Below are 17,923 nucleotides of genomic sequence, written 5' to 3'. Positions count from 1 at the left end.
AAAATTCATAGCTTTGATTAGAAACAGGGTAACGACAAAGTGAGGAAAAAAATCCAAATCTCTAAGCAAATCAAAGTTCACAAAAAATTAAAAAATATTCATTTAATACTTTTTTTAATAGGAATATTCAGAAGCACAGATTTCTTTTAAAAGGCAAAAATTAAATTTCTTGAGAGAATGATTAGTTTATATATTTATACCAAATTTACACACTAAAAATCTTCATTAAATTATAAGTCACTTCCAAAAAATGAACCATTAATGTTTTTCCTATTTAATATTCTTTCTTTTATTAACTCTTTAAATAAAAATAACTCATAACAAAAATAAATAAAAATAAAAAGGAAAAGGAAAAGGGTTAATTATGTTTTTGGTCCCTACAAAATGACGACCTTGTAAGTTTAGTCCTTACTTAATTTTAATAGCATTTTTAATCCCTACAAAAAATTTACGTACTCAATATTAGTCCTTACTCAATCCAAATTTGTTTAATTTATGCTTAAACTCTTAAGTTTTTCAACAATTTTTTACGGGCGTGTTAAGAACATTATTAAAAGGTCCTCGGAAAAAATATCGTAAAAATTTGATTTCTACGTCCATATTTTTGTTACTTATATCTTAAACTTTTTTCGTTTTAAAAAATTCATATTTAATTTATTTCATGTTAAAAAATTATAGATTTTAGTAAATGAACCGTTCATAGTGTTAAACTTGTATAAAAAGAATCGTTAAAAAATTTAAGAGTTTAAGGATAATTAAACAAAATTTATTTTAGTAGGGACTAAAATTATAAGTAAATTTTTTTGTAGGGATTAAAAATGTATTAAAATTAAGTAAGCGACTAAACTTCTGAGTCGCAATTTTGTAGGGACCAAAAACATAATTAACCAAAGGAAAATGATATGTTAAAGAGAAAACTTTTGAGGTTGATGAGTTCTTTTTGGACTTGAACCTCTCAAAAGTGCTTTTTTTTTTTTTTAAGCTCAATGTGAAAACCTTCTTTCATTTTCTCTGCAACTATCATCACCTTGTGAGTATCACCATAATTTGTTTTTTCCTTTCTTTCAAGTTTTCAACTTTTGGAGTTTAGTGTCTTTGCTAGATTTGGTTGGATTTGTATGTTTTTTGGAAGTTTATGATGCCAGAAAAGGTTGTTACTTCGATTCCTATGCATCAATGGCGAATTGGGTTACTCACTGTTTTGGTTCTATTTGGAATGTTCATTGTTTGGAGCATTGATGGATGCACTGTTAAGAATGTTTTTCAAGGTTTAAGGTATCGTCGTTCACATTATCTTGCTCATGTTTCTCCTCCTACTTTTAATCTTTCACATCAAGATTTGTTTCCTATTAATTTAGAAGATAAAAACCAACCCAACAATACCCATGTTTCTGTTAATGTTACTTTAGCTCAAAAACTTGATAAAAACCTAGAAAGTATTGATCTTGTTAAGAATAATGTTGCAACTTGGGTTCAAAGTGAATTAGAGCTTAATTTGACTTCAAATCTTTTAGCTAGATGGTTAGCTAAGGGAGGTGAACCTTGTAAAGATTCTAAGACTGTTGAGATTTCAATTCATGGGTTGGATTTGGATGGTGGGAGTTTGATTGAGTTATCAGCTGGTGATATACATGAATTTGGTTTTCAAGCATTGGATGATTCGGGGAAGGCTCGTTGTTTAGGTGGTGATTACTTTGAGACTAGTCTTTCGGGGGAATCGTGGAAATCTAGACCGTTGGTGAAAGATTTTAGCAATGGATCTTACTCGATTTCACTTCAAGTTCATCCTGATTTTGTTGGGGTTTATAATCTTACTATTATCTTGCTTTATAGACACTTTGAAGGTTTGAAGTTTACCCCATGGAGATTTGTTTATGATCGAATGGTTCGTAGTATTGCCATTAGATTCTACAAGAACGAGGTTTTCATACCGGAGTTGCAAACTTGCAAGGCTGCTGATTTTGAAAGGGATGTTTGGTGTGGAAGGTGGACAAGGCATGGCAGGAATGACGACTGCGTCATTGGTAATGACGGTAGATACCGATGCCTAGCATGGGATTTTCCTTGCAAATCTCCCTGGTGTGATGGTTCGTTAGGAGCTTTGGAGAGTAATGGTTGGGTGTACTCGACGCATTGCTCATTCAAGATGTATTCAGCTGAGCCTGCTTGGAATTGCTTGAAGAATCGATGGATTTTCTTCTGGGGCGATTCAAATCATGTTGACACGATACGTAATATGCTCAATTTTATTTTAGACTTGCCTGAGGTACATTCTGTCCCAAGAAGATTTGACATGAATTTTTCAAACCCAGCCGATCCGTCTCAAACTGTTCGGATTACAAGCATCTTCAATGGTCATTGGAATGAAACACAAAACTATTTAGGGTTGGATTCACTAAAAGATGAGGGCTTTCAAAACTTGTTGAAGAAATACTTCTCAGAAGACACGGTACTGCAGACACTGTGATCATGAACTCGGCTTGCATGACGGTGTCCACTTTCGTAGTGTACGAGCATTCTCTGCGGGAGCAGACTATGCAGCATCTTTTTGGGCAGATGTTATGAAGACAGTGAAGCAAAGGGGATTGGCACTGCCAAGAGTGTTTTACCGGAATACAGTCGCAACCGGTGGATATGCAAGATCACTGGCATTTAATCCTAACAAGATGGAGGTGTTCAATGGTATTTTCTTAGAAAAACTAAAGCAAACGGGCATTGTCTCCGGCGTGATTGATAACTTTGATATGACATTTCCGTGGCATTTTGATAACCGATGTAACGATGGAGTTCATTATGGAAGGGCTCCGGCAAAGATGAAGTGGAAAGATGGTCAAATTGGTCATGAATATTTTGTGGACATCATGTTAGCTCATGTTCTTCTCAATGCACTATGTGCAAGATAGCCATGCAGCTTCTGTTAGAAGAGATTATATGAACTTGAAGACTATTGAGGTAGTGTTCACTTGGTTACACGTTTGCATTCTATGAAAAATTAGGGTTGATATTCTTTCTTGCTCATATATTTTTTTGCTAGCATGAGTCATGAATCATGTATTCATGATGAGATTGTTCCATTTGTAGATTAATACGGAGGGTTTTAACTCCTCAAAACACATTTTACTACTATCACAATTCAAAGGCTATTCTTTTTGTTTGCATGGTTTCTTGGCCTTCAAATATTACTACCTCTTGATAAATTTCCATGTCTCTTTAAAGGAACCTCTTCAATTTTCAAGTGCGTTAAAAAATTATTTACTAAAATGCCTCTAATTATTTTACATATTTTTCTGGTAACCAATAAATAAACAAAAAATACAATGAAGGGTAAATTCAATGTTGCTATCCGTTTTCTTTAATTTCCTTGATTTAGTCAACATAATTCTATACTTGTTTTACGGATGCTGTTGAATTAATGCAATGAGTTGCAACGTCTACTCTACAATCATGTGGTCAGTTAGTTAGAATGAATGAATGGATTGCTTTGTGCCTTTCTTGTTGGCAGTGAACAACTATAATTAATGATGGCACCAAACAACTACCAAAGTTCTTAATTAATGCTAGTAATTTAGAGGAACCAAGTTATCAACTCATACATCAATCAATTGCGGTTGACACATACAGTTGGACCTTCCGGTCACACCTGCAGTGACTTGGTTTCAAGTTTGGAATTCTGTATTTATATACATAATTGTGTTTGTAAATAGATAATGTGGTTGATGGTTCTCCATCTTCCATAGGATTCACCTCCAACAACAACAACAACCAAACCTTATTTCATTAAGTGAGGTCGGCTATATGAATCAAATTATGCCATAATCATATTTATATCCAACTCATTTACCTCTATGCCTCCCCCTAATATAAATTTTATTTTTGCAAAGAAGAAAACTCAGACATCAGCTTCATTAACTTTTATTTGGCAAGCCTGCTAAGGATTGCTCAATTTTGGATGGCATCTCTTCAATACCTTATCATAATCTCTATACAATAAGCCATCTTACTGTCTTCTATACTATTTTTGTTTTTTTGTGTGGTTTGTTTAAAAGGCAAACCATTATGGAGCAACTTTTTGTAGTTTCCTTTTAGTTTCCAATTAAGAAGGGAAGAAAAGGGGTGAGAATTTTTTAAATTAATTATTTTTGGGGCACCCCTAATATGAACCCTAAATTTTTGGGTCCACCCATGGTCCTCTTCATGGGACCGTCTATAGCAGGTAATTAACATGGGTTTCAAGTGTTTTTTTTTTTGTTATGTCCTATTCATTGTTTTGTTATCCATCATCATCTATCCAATTTCAAACAACCCTGCCCCAATACACAAAGAATTAGTCCAAAAAACCCACCATTTTTCAATTATCGGCAAGTGTTACTAACAATCCCACAAATATTATTGATGGTGACAGCTGCTCAGCAAGAAATTGCCCACCTCTCCCTCTTCTTGTTTAACAAACACGAGAGAACCCATGATAAGCGCAACAAAACTCTTTAGTGGGGGATTCTTTATTGTGTTGGTGAGATTGTGGTTCCAAGAGTTATACTTATAGATCTGTAACACAGTGGGGTTCTGCCACCATCAGTTCTTAGCGGTGGTGATTTAGCGAAGTTGAGGATAGAGGTTATGATGGATTCTAAAGAATTTCCATTGATGGGTTGCAAAGACAAAACGTCAGAAGAAGAAGTTAACGGACCGGGAAAGAAAAGGCTTAAATATGGTATTGGTCGCAAAATAGTTTTGGTTTTAGTCCCTGCAATTTTTTTTTATAGTTTTTGGTCCTCGCAAAAATAGGTCGAGTTTTGGTTTTAGTCGCAAATTTTTTTTTATAGTTTTTGGTCCTTGTAAAAATTCTGGAAAAATGAAAAATTAATAAAAAAACTAAAATTTTTTTAAAAATTCTGGAAAAATGAAAAATTAATAAAAAAATTGAAAAAATATTAAAAAATTCTGGAAAATTGAAAAATTAATAAAAAAAATAAAAAATATTAAAAAATTCTGGAAAAATGAAAAATTAATAAAAAAATTGAAAAAAATATTAAAAAATTCTGGAAAAATAAAAAATTAATAAAAAAATTGTAAAAAATATTAAAAAATTCTGGAAAATTGAAAAATTAATAAAAAACGATTAAAAAAATAAAATAATCTAATAAAATGAAAAATAATGCTAAATTCTGAAAAAATAAAAAGATTAAAAAATTCTGAAAAAATAAAATTTTGAAATTTTCTAAAAAAATTAAAATTCTGGAAAAATTAAATTTTCGAAATTTTAATAAAAATTCTAAATAAAATTTTAATGAAAAATAAAAATTCTGAAAAAATTCTGGAAAATATCTAAAAAATTTCGAAAATTTCGAAAAAAATTAAAAAGATTAATCATTTTTAAAAAAAATGAAATTTTTGAAATTTTCATTAATATTTTTCGAAATTTTGATTAGTATATATTCGAAATTTCCCTTATTCTCAATTTATAAATACACAAAAGTTTCCGGTTTATAAATACACAAAAATTCTGGAAAAAATACTAATGAAAATTTCGAAATTTCGAAAAATACACAAAAAACCTAAGCTCGGTTTATAAATACACATATTTTTTCCCTTATTCTCGGTTTATAAATACACAAAATTCCCGGAAATTTTTTTGGAAATAAATACAATTTGAAAAAACTTAAGCTCGACATATATACTAATTAAATTTTCCAAAATTTTTATTAAAAATTTCGAAAATTTCATTTTTCCAGAATTTTAATTTTTTTCGAATTTTTTTTTCAGAATTTTATAATCTTTTTTATTTTTTTCAGAATTTATCATTATTTTTCATTTTATTAGATTATTTTATTTTTTTAATCATTTTTTATTTTTATTAATTTTTCCAGAATTTTTAATTTTTTCTTATTTTTATTAATTTTTCAATTTTCCAGAATTTTTTAATATTTTTTTCAATTTTTTATTAATTTTTCATTTTTCCAGAATTTTTTAAATTTTTTATTAATTTTTCAATTTTCCAGAATTTTTAATATTTTTTTCAATTTTTTTATTAATTTTTCATTTTTCCAGATTTTTAATTTTTTTATTAATTTTTCATTTTTCAATAATTTTTAAATATTTTTTTATTACATAAGCTGGGGTCGGGGACTATTTCCAAAAAACAAAAATTTTGCGGGGACTAAAACCAAAACTGGCCTATTTTTGCGGGGACCAAAAAACTATAAAAAAAATTTTGCAGAGGACTAAAACCAAAACAAGCTTATTTTGCAAGGACCAATACCATATTTAGTTCTGAAAGAAATTAACAGACTTTAAATCATCTAATTTCTTCAATTTGGAAATCTATTTTCTTGGTCTCCGTGTTGTTGTTGACTAAATAAATTCTGAAGATGTTGGTAGGAAATCTTTTGAATTTAATTGCAAACTCATAGGAAATTTGAAGATCTAATCAAACTCAAAACAATCATGATTGGGAGTAAAGACAAGAATATACATCAATACACTAAAGGGAAAGAAATACAATATACAGAGAAATGAACAAGATAAAATATGGCCTTTTTTCTCGGTGCAAATCAAAAGTGAAATTGACGGGAAAAAAATCAACTTAAAAGGTGACCTGCTATAGATAGTCATATTAAGAGGACCAAAAAATATAAGGTCCATATTAGGGGTGCCCTTATTTTTGATGTTGTTTCTTGCTAATTTTAATTAATATATTTAAAATAGTTTAAACTCTTTTCCTCCCTCCAAATTCGTGCAAGGGTCTGTTTAAAAGTTAATGAGGGGAGAAGAGAGGAAGTCTTTGGGGGAAAAAGAGGAAAAGAAAATTATGGAAGGATAGTCCCCAAAGTTGAAAGGGGTGTTATTTTTCTTTGTAACACAAAATTCTTTGTCAATAAAAGTTGACTTCGGTTGATAAAAAGTTAACTCATACTTCACAAAGTGAGTTAAACTTTGAATGCCAATTTTGTAAATGATGTAAGTACCTCTAGGAGTGTTTGCTGCGCTTTGAGACATGTCATAACTCTGGTGAGCCTCAAAGACTAACTCACTTACACTTTTTAATACAAAAATAAAATTCTATAATATGGATTACTAAAAAAATGTATTAGAGCAAAGATTTTGGAGAGCTTAAAAAATTCAAATATTTTCCATCTCTCTATACTAAAAAAAGGTTTAATTAGTATATTTCATCGGTGTACCATTATTTTACACATGCATCTTAGGAAGTGTCACTTCAATTAATAAATATGACAACTGATATGTTTTCATATTCATTAATTGACTTAACAACACGTAAAATAGAATGAAGATTGAGTCGTGTTCATTGGATATGCCAATGAATTAATTTTAAATTTAATAAAAATAACTCAATTACATAAATTTAGAAAGTTTGGTTAAATGCAGTTTTGCCCCCCTATTTTGACTAAAACTGGATTTTACCCCCCTATTTTAAAACTCGGAATTTCACCTCCCCGGTTTAATGTTTTTCGGAGTTTTGCCCCCCTATTTTAAAAATCGGAATTTTACCCCTCCGGTTTAATATTTTTCAGCACCCACCTATTTAAATTAGTTATATTAAATATTCTGAATTTAAAAAAAGAGAAAAAAATCAATAAATAAAAAATTTAACTTATAATAATAACAATAATAATAATAATAATAATAATAATTATTATTATTATTATTATTTAACCATTTGCTTATATTTCCTTCAAAAAATCATTTTGCTTGTATTTCCTTCCATGTATTTTTAATGGGATTTTTTTTGTTTATTCTGATTTACGCACACACCAAAATCCAACAAATCATTTTGCTTACATTTCCTTTCATGTATTATTAATGGGATTTTTTTTGTTTATCCCGATTTTTTCCTACCTTTTATCTCCATTTTCTAGTATTTTCTTGCTTTTTTCTCCTTCTAGTTTTATAATTCCCGCTATTTTTTCAGAATTTTTTTATGCATTTTATGGTATTTTTGGATTTTGGATTTTGGTGTGTGCGTATAAGCAAAATAATTTTTTGAAGAAAATATAAGCAAAATGATTATTATTATTATAAGTTAAATTTTTTATTTATTGATTTTTTTCTCTTTTTTAAATTCAAAATATTTAATATAACTAATTTAAATAGGTGGGTGCTGAAAAATATTAAGCGGGGGGGGGGGGGGGGGGGGGTAAAATTCCGATTTTTCAAAACTCCGAAAAACATTAAAATGGAGGGGTGAAATTCCGAGTTTTAAAATAAGGGGGTAAAATCCAGTTTTAATCAAAATAGGGGGGCAAAACTGCATTTAAGCCTTCAAATTATTAGAGGTTCTTGATCGATGGTGATACTATGGTAACGTAACGATCCTTTGGATGATTTGGTGTAGACAAAATCAGAACCATGTATTCCCAGTAGCGTTTGAAGTTAGTAGGCAATAGAGGCTTTGGAAGTTTACTCGCAAATATAAGTTAATAAAATTCACAATAGACAAATATTTAATGGTTTTTTTTACGTTGAAGGAGAAAAATCAACAACCGAACTTGATGATAAGATAAGAAATATTCATGGAGCTATATTCCAAATGAAGACATGTGATAATAAGTTATGAAAAGAATATAACTAGTCCATACATCTAACTAGTCCATCCATACATACTTGTAACAAAAGCTATCAAAAGAATCAATAATTTTTTGGCCTAAATATAAACGAAAATCATCAAATTTAACTCTTTTTAATATCATTATTCTAAAAATTCTATTATTAATTTTTTTTTGTGAAAATATCTATTATTAATTCTACTATTTTTAATATCACTATTCTAAAAATATCTATTATTAATTCTTCTTTTTTTTTGGGTGAAAATATCTATTATTAATTCTACTATTTTTTTATCAATTAATTCTACTATTTTTATGATGAGTGTATAGTGCCAATCCAAATTTAACATGATATTTATAGTAAAAGATATTTTAGTAAATTGTAAATTTAATTAAGTTCTTAATTTTTTTGAGACTATTAAGTTCTTAATTCTTAATAAGTGTGAAATAGAAAAGTTTTGATTATAAATAAACTAAAGCCAAAATAGAGTAAATAATAATGGCAAAATTTATGTTTCAAAAAATAATGGCAAAATTTATAGCTTTGATTAGAAACAGGGGAATCAAACAAAGCGAAGAAGAAAAAAACTCAAATCTGTAAGCAAATCAAAGTTCACCAAAAATAAAAGCATATTAATACTAATAATAATATAATACTAAAATAATAACCCTTAAAATAAAATACTAATAAAAGAGATAAGTTAAGAAAAAACTTTGAGGTTCCTCTCAAAGAAAAAAACTTTGAGGTTGATGAGTTCTTTTTGGACTTGAACCTCTCAAAAGTGTTTTTTTCTTTTCTTTTAAGCTTAATGTGAAAGGCCTTCAACCAATTTCTGCATCCTTTGCTTTTGAACTATGATATGAGCTTGTGAGTATCACCACCATTTGTTTTTCTTGTCATTCACTCTTTCAAGTTTTCAACTATTTTTTGGATTTGGTTGGATTTTGGAAGTTTGTGGCGCAAGAAAAGACAATGATTTTGCCACCGGCGAATCAATGGCGAGTTTGGTTACTCACATTTTTGGTTCTATTTGGAATGTTCATAGTTTGTAGCTTTGATGGATGCATTGGTAAGAATGTTTTTCAAGGTTTAAGTTATCGTCGTTCGCGTTATCTTTTTCATGATTCTCCTAGTTTTTATGTTTCACTTCAAGAAAATAATCCTATTAGTTTAGATCAAAACCAACCCAACAAAACCCATGTTTCTGTTGATGTTACTTTAGCTGAAAATCTTGATAAAAACCTAAATAGTTTTGATCTTGTTAAGAATAATGTTGCAAGTTGGATTAAAAGTGAACTAGAGGTTAATTTGACTTCAAATCTTTTAGCTAGGTCTAGATGGTTAAAGTTAACCAAGAGAGGTGAACCTTGTAAAGATTCTAAGACTGTTGAGATTTCAATTCCTGGATTGGATTTGAATGGTGAGAGTTTGATAGAGTTATCAGCTGGAGATATACATGAATTTGGTTTTCAAGCATTGGATGATTCAGGGAAGGCTCGATGTTTAGGCGGTGATTATTTTGAGACCGATCTTTCAGGGGAATCGTGGAAATCTAGACCGTTGGTGAAAGATTTTAGCAATGGATCTTACTCGATTTCGCTTCAAGTTCATCCTGATTTTGTCGGGGTTTATAATCTCACTATTTTCTTGCTTTATAGACAGTTAGAAGGTTTGAAGCTTACCCCATGGAAATATGTTTACGATCGAATGGTTCGTAGTATTGCAATTAGATTCTACAAGAACGAGGTTTTCATACCGGAGTTGCAAACTTGCAAGGCTGCTGATTTTGAAAGGGATGTTTGGTGTGGAAGGTGGACAAGGCATGGCAAGAATGACGACTGCGTCATTGGTAATGACGGTAGATACCGATGCCTAGCATGGGATTTTCCTTGCAAATCTCCCTGGTGTGATGGTTCATTAGGAGTTTTGGAGAGTAATGGTTGGGTGTACTCGACACATTGCTCATTCAAGATGTATTCAGCTGAGTCTGCTTGGAATTGCTTGAAGAATCGATGGATTTTCTTTTGGGGTGATTCAAATCATGTTGACACGATACGCAATATTCTCAATTTTATTTTAGATTCGCCTGAGGTATATTCTGTCCCGAGAAGATTTGACAGGAACTTTTCAAATCCAAACGACCCCTCTCAAACCGTTAGGATTACAAGTATCTACAATGGACATTGGAATGATACACAAAACTATCTTGGGTTGGATTCTCTGAGAAATGAAGGGTTTCAAAATTTGTTGAAGAAATACTTCTCAGAAGATACAATCCCAGACACTGTGATCCTAAACTCTGGTTTACACGACGGTGTACACTTTGGTGGTATAAAAGGATTCTCAGTTGCAGCAAAATATGCAGCGTCCTTTTGGGCAGATGTTATGAAGACAGTGCAGCAAAGGGGATTGGCATTGCCGAGAGTCTTTTACCGGACTACAGTCGCAACAGGTGGATATGCAAGATCGCTAGCATATAATCCTAACAAGATGGAGTTATTTAACGGTGTTTTCTTAGAAAAATTGAAGCAAGCGGGCGTTCTATCTGGTGTGATTGATAACTTTGATATGACATTTCCATGGCATTTTGATAACCGGTGTAACGATGGAGTTCACTATGGAAGGGCTCCGGCAAAGATGACGTGGAAAGATGGTCAAATTGGTCATCAATATTTTGTAGACCTTATGTTAGCTCATGTTCTTCTCAATGCACTATGTGCAAGATAGCTATGCATGTAGCTTCTGTTAGAAAAGATTGAGGTAGCTTTCAGTTGGTTAAACTTTTGCATTTTGTGAAAAATTAGGTTTGATATTCTTTCTAGCTCATATATTTTGTTAGTCTGAGTTATGTATACACTATGAGATTGTTTCACTTGTAGATTAATACAGAGAGGATTGTAAGTCCTTAAAGCACATTATACTATTACCATAATTCAAAGGCCTTCTTTGCTTGTTTGAACATATTTTCTTGTTACGAACATGAATGTGCTTAACATATGACTATGTCCTCCGCCTCTAAATATAAGATACTCTTCAGAAATTTTCTTGTCTCTTTTGTTTTTATAGGAACTTTTTCAAATTTTCAAGTGTATTAACTATTTATTTACTAAAATACCTATAATTATTTTTTGTGGTTTGCTTGAAAGGCAACCCATCCACGTAACGAGCAACTTAAAGGGGAAGAAAGGGAAATGGGTCTGGCATGAATTTTCAGGAATTCTTTAAAAATAACAAGGGACATCCATTTCATTGTTTTAATTGGGATTCATTGTAACATATTCTCCAATGTCAGATTATCATTAAATTGATAAAAAATCATTGTTGAAAATTAAGTTTTTTCCTTTTTCCCGATTCATTAATTAAACGTCGTAAACCATGTTTAGTAAATTCATTGTTTAGGTTGGAGTACATTTATAATTCTAGCTGATTGGTTTCATCAGTTCATCATTGAGAAACCTGGATTCTTGATCCAACTTAACATGTAAACACATTATCTGTTTCTTAGGATATTGGTTAAGAGAACAAAAATAGAAATAATATGTTAAAAGTGGTGAAAAATGTTGAAATCAACACTCTAAAAGTTTAAAAGTTGTAATTTTCAATGCAAAACTACTATTTTTAGTTTCCTTAACAAGTGTCTTAAAAACACTTGTTAGCAAGATCAAAAAAGAAATTCTTTAGTAACTGCTCTTTAAATTTGAAGGTTTTTTTGTTATGCAATGCGACAATTCCTCTTACTTGAAGTTTTCACAGAAAAGAAAAGAAAAAACTGAAAACCCTCAATCCTTCTGTTTTTTGTTTTAACTTGAGTCACACTCTTCATGTCTATTTCTACATATTAGTCGATTCCTCGATTTTGTAGATTAAAAAACCATAACAATGTTAGTGGTAGTCTGGTAGATGACTTAAAGGAACTCAGCTGTTGGGCATCATTTTAAATTAAATTTTCATTGTGGCTGTTGTGACTTGTGACTTGTGTAGTGGTCTTGTGTGTGTATAATCTGGAATGAAAGAAATGTTTGGGTTTTTTTTGTCAGAAAGAGTTTTCGCTACAACAATTGTTTGATAAAATTAAGCTTCAAACTTTCTGGTAGGTGAAAGCAAACTGTCCTATCACTTGTGGTGGTTTAATCCTCTTATTTGTTGGGTATCTTTTTGTAATGAACTTTTGTCTGCTTTTGTTCCTTTTATCATGTTGTTGATGTAATTGTTTCGACTTTCCTGTATTCGTACACTCCTCGTGCTTGAATTCTCAAGTTTTGTGAGTATTAAAATTCCATTTTAACTTCTTTAAAAAAATATATTAGAATTTTGGTAAAAAAAAAAAGAAATGTTAGAATCAGATCTTGATAATTTTAAGAGATTTTATACCCAAAATATGACCTAATATTTACATTGTGTTCAACATTATCTTGGAGCATTTTTATTCTACTTCCAATTCTATTTTATTTTTTTAAGGAATTTTATTTTATTCTATACAATAATAAAAGTACACAAAATAATTTTAGAAGATATATATATATATATATATATATATATATATATATATATATATCAAATTGACTCATGAATTAAACGAGTCGTATTATACATAACTCAAGTTTAATTAGTGTATTTAACTTTAACTTTAATCCAAGTTTGACTCATTATGTACATGAATCACGTTCAACAAATTAATTGTCGAATCAAGTCTCGAACTATTTTCGAGTTAGTTCGTTTCATTTCAAACCTTAGATCCGACTGTTGCACCCATTATCCTAAATTAGAAAAATAACTCTAAAAACAAATAATGTCAATCTTAAAGAGTCATTAATCCAAGCTTAGTTACACTAAATAATACTCCCTTAGTTAAACAAATTTACTACTTATTAGGAAAATTTGTTGGAGTAATAAAGTTGTTTAAAAAATATGTGACTATTACTATATTACCCTTTATGTATAAATACATTATATTCAATGTTGATTTTAAATTCCAAGACAATTGATAGTACTGATAGAGGATATAATTGGAAGAAAAAAAAGTAATAATGATCTATTAGGAAAATTTGTTGGAGTAATAAAGTTGTTTAAAAAATATGTGACTATTACTATATTACCCTTTATGTATAAATACATTATATTCAATGTTGATTTTAAATTCCAAGACAATTGATAGTGCTGATAGAGGATATAATTGGAAGAAAAAAGTAATAATGATCTTATAATTAGGAACGGAGAGAGTATAAAAAAAATTTGTCAAAAATAATTAATGTATTTGGTTGAAATTTTGAACCAATTACATTATCCTTTTTTAAACAAAGTTTGTTTATATTTTGAGACCGAATGGTGAAAGTTATCAATAGTTTTAAAAAAAATAATTAGTACTCAATGATGCTTCTTTTTTAAAAAAAAAATTGCCCGTCGAGGATGAAGTTTACATTGGTCGAGTACCCTTAAACTCTTAAACTAACAGGCAGTTGGAATCGGCAAATAAGACCACCCTCAACGGATAAAGGAAGCGACTAAATCAATCAAAAACTGAATGGGTTGAAGAACTTAGCCCAATATCTTGTGGGCGTACTGTACTATACTATGCATCAATCCTCTACACATGAAACCCCGTTAAACATCATATATGGATCAAACACTATGGTCCCCGTCCGTAGAATTAACTTCTATGTCATTTCGAGCTACTTTATCAGATGCATCCACTTCATACCAAATCAAGAGGATATACCTTCATCTATCTAGTCGTCAAAGTCAGGGAACTCCGCACATAACTAAATATGATGCAAAGCTCAGGGATGCGAATAGGTTTAGCACCAAGGTACGACCTAGGAGTTTCTAGGGAGGATATTTAGTCTTAGAAAAAGACTGATGATGAAGCGAGGAAATAGAAGATGCATGGAAATCTAGTAGCAGGATGGGAATGGTCGTATCACAAAAGCTCAGTACTGGGCAAAGGCACATACCAACTTGAGGACTAAGCTGGCAATGTCACCCGAGATCGCGGAACACCTCACACCTCAAAATTTATTTTAATTGATTTTTATAAGTGTATTCTTTTTTCTACTTGGGCCTATTTTCTCATTAGGTTTTTGGTTTAAAAGGTTTACACGAGACACTTCTTTTCAAAACATTTTTCCATTAATAAATTATATATTTATTCAATACATCGCATGTATTAGATTTACCTTAGACATGAACTAATATCTATGCATCGTCACCTTGATGATAAATCGTTGGTGGTTCAATTAATAAGTCGATATTTATACGTCGTTAGTGGTTCAACTTGTAAGCCTCGACTTGCATCGTCCACCCCCGATGAAAATTGTTAGTGGATGAATTATTAAGCTTGATACTTTACGTTGACTCCCTAATCATAAACAGTTAATGGGCCAATTATGAATCCCGAATTTGATACTAGGCAATAAACCTCAAACATGTCACCCAGGTAAACAATTATTTACCATTTATTTACTTCAATACAAGTAATATATGCGGTAAAATAATGTAAAAGGGAACGCGAAGACCAAAGCTTTAAAGAAATGACACGAGGAAAGAAAAACTCGTAGAATTCCACTTCATTTTTGAGCTGCAAGTCTAGGGTGTGAAAGGTATCACGTTGATACAACATCTCATTTGAGAAACTATATATCGATAAATATTTTTTCAAATTTCCTCACTTCAGAAAATTTCAAAAACTTCTCACTTTAATACTCTTAAACCTAGTACTCATTATAGGTGTGTTATTTGAACAAATATTTATATGACAACTTATGAGACAACCATAGATTTACAAAGAGAAATATGCATAGACACGAAAACTAAAGCAATATAGAGAAAGTAAAAACATAATGTAAGTATGAGAGAGAAAGTTCTCACAAAATGGTTGTACATATATCATTTCTTTACTCATTATGTGACCAACGGTCTAGGGGACTAGTGTAATCGTTCGGGCTTAAAAGGTCCGACCCAATTATTCTCTCGTGTCATCCAATAGAATAGCCCATTAAGAATTGGAAATAAAGGCCCAATAAATGGGTTAAGTCAATGTCCACCGAGGTGACCACTAGACATGGCAACGGGGCGGGGCGGGGGCGGGTTTTAATACATCCGGCCCCGCCCCGTTTCATGGTACCCACCCCCCACTCCCGCCCCCGAGACCCGTCGGGGATAGAAAGTTCACCCCCATACCTGCCCCCAACGGGGACGGGTTTCCCCGGCCCCGCCTCCACCCCCACCCGCGAAAAAGTGCGGTAAAAAAAAAATCACGGTAAGCTTGTTTTTGATCGGTTGGCAACTATAAGCATTATTGGAGTACTATGAGCATTATTGGAGTACTTACTTGACTAATCTTAATATGGATATTAAACACTAAACTTATTATTGGACGACGACTTTGAAATTTTTGAGGAATGGCGAGAAGAAAAGTAGCGAACTTGACATATTTAACACCAACACAAGAACAAGTTCAATGACTCTCACGTAAGTTATATCATGTCAAATAAGAAAATCAATTGATATTAAACAACAACATTTTGGAAGCCATCACATCAATTACATCTTGTATGTAGAATCGGTAATGAGGTTTAACAAATACATACCTATGAAGAGTGAAGAGGAAAAGGAAATTAGGTTTTCGGTTTCCTTCTCTTTATATACACCTTCTAATTTAAGGAAAATAAGGGTGATAAGGTAAATTCCCATATACGGGTGCGGGGCGGGGGTGGGTGCGGGGCGGGTGTGAGTATCCTCCGTCCCCGGCCCCGCATTAAACCTACGGGTTTTCCCGGACCCGCACCCGGACCCAAGCATTCGGCTTTTCCCCGTTAAAATCGGGGCGGGGGCGGGCGGGACCCGACGGGTGCAGGTTGTATTGCCATGTCTAGTGACCACCTCGTATGGCCACGTGGTGCAAGTAGGATCTAACCTCCTGCACCACCTCGTTATAATTAACACCCCGAAACAAAGTGCATGTTAGGGTAACAACCTTCTATGACATATCATGATCCATGTTGTTCCTACTAGAGTGCTGACGCGCTCCACCACCTTAAGCATAACCAATTTTTGGATAGCTAAAGGATTGTTCCTAATTACAGACACATAAGATCCAATCACCGACGAAGGAAACATACAACCAATCACGAAAGATTTAATAACCAACAATGGAAGCGCATCCCCTACTCATAAGGTACACCCACTTATTCATACATGAACATTAACCAATTCCTATAGAATGAGAGTTTAGGGTAATCAACTTAATTAAATACTATCCTATTTAAGAGTTTACACGTCAGAGTCAAAGAGAAAATCAATATTAGCTCGGTAATCTCTATATCATTTGTTTCTATAAGCTATATCTGAAGCTTTTGAAGTTAAGCTCAAAGCAGGGCATCAGAAGTTACTTTTCAAATATACTTATCTCACAAGCTAGGTCAATAAACTCTGCCAAACATTCGAAGGTCTAAATATTCAAATATAACAACTAAAAAAAACAAAGAACAATGCAAATATCAAGGTTAACATGATATTATTGTATCGTATACAATTTCATAAATACTTCCATCCATATTCTTGGCCTTGGGTGTAAAATAGGTAGAAACAAACAAAGTAGTGAGAAGACTTGGGTGTGATTACTTATTCTTGTGTGATAGATTATCAAGAGGAAAGTTAAGGGACATGGGTTGATTAGACTATTGTTTAACTATGTTATGAGTTTCAATATATAGGTTCAAAGGTTGAAGAAGAGAATAATAGAGGAAAGAAAATTGGTGGATTTAATGTTTGAAGAAGACTAAGTGAAGGAACGAAGGATGCAGAAGAATAGGGTGGAAGAGAAATGAAAGAAGAGATTAATACGATGAAAGCTTTAAATAAACACTCTTGTTTCAATTTAGTCCTCCATATTCATTCTACATGGATTATTAGGTTTAAGATCGACAAAATTTGAACAACACTCCCTCCGATCATATTTATGAGAAGAAAAAAACAATTTTTTATATTCATTGAATAACTAATTTATTCGATTTACATACAGATAAATTAGTTATTCAATAAATATAAAAAATTGGTTTTTTTGTTTATAAATATGACCGAATAAACTATCAAATAAATCACTTACATTCACATGTGAGGTAACATCACATGTGAGCATAGTTCACATAGAAACTAATCGATTAACGTTTTTTAGAAGAATTTGATTAATGTTTTGAAAAATCAAGAATGATCTACTAATTTCAATAATTTTTTTTTGAAGGAACTAATTTCAATAATTTTAAAAATCGACATTTATGCAAATGAGGATAAACTTAGACATTTATTGAAAAATATATATAAGCCGCTCTTTTTATTATTTGGGATTTTCTAACCTATGCAA

The 17,923-nt window shown here is 31.5% G+C and overlaps 2 protein-coding genes across 2 annotated transcripts; both read left to right on the top strand.

The window, feature by feature from the left end:
• The first annotated feature begins 922 nt into the window (after positions 1-922).
• Positions 923-3,158, top strand: LOC146902426 (uncharacterized). The gene is given in 3 exon segments (XM_085732984.1): positions 923-2,452; positions 2,455-2,473; positions 2,476-3,158. Coding segments are annotated over 3 exon segments (1,764 nt in total). The 5' UTR covers positions 923-1,135; the 3' UTR covers positions 2,904-3,158.
• A 6,141-nt stretch (positions 3,159-9,299) lies between these two features.
• LOC146902425 (uncharacterized) lies at positions 9,300-11,526 on the top strand. Its single transcript, XM_085734881.1, has one exon. The coding sequence runs from the start codon at positions 9,538-9,540 to the stop codon at positions 11,290-11,292; it is 1,755 nt and encodes a 584-aa protein (XP_085591007.1). The 5' UTR covers positions 9,300-9,537; the 3' UTR covers positions 11,293-11,526.
• The last annotated feature ends 6,397 nt before the right edge of the window (positions 11,527-17,923 follow it).

This window comes from Medicago sativa, chromosome 8, assembly GCF_051527215.1.
Source record: "Medicago sativa cultivar Bolivia chromosome 8, Bolivia_mono, whole genome shotgun sequence".
In the NCBI taxonomy this organism is placed as follows: domain Eukaryota; kingdom Viridiplantae; phylum Streptophyta; class Magnoliopsida; order Fabales; family Fabaceae; genus Medicago; species Medicago sativa.
Note: the sequence above shows the minus strand (reverse complement) of the source record. Positions and strands in the feature narration are given on the sequence as shown.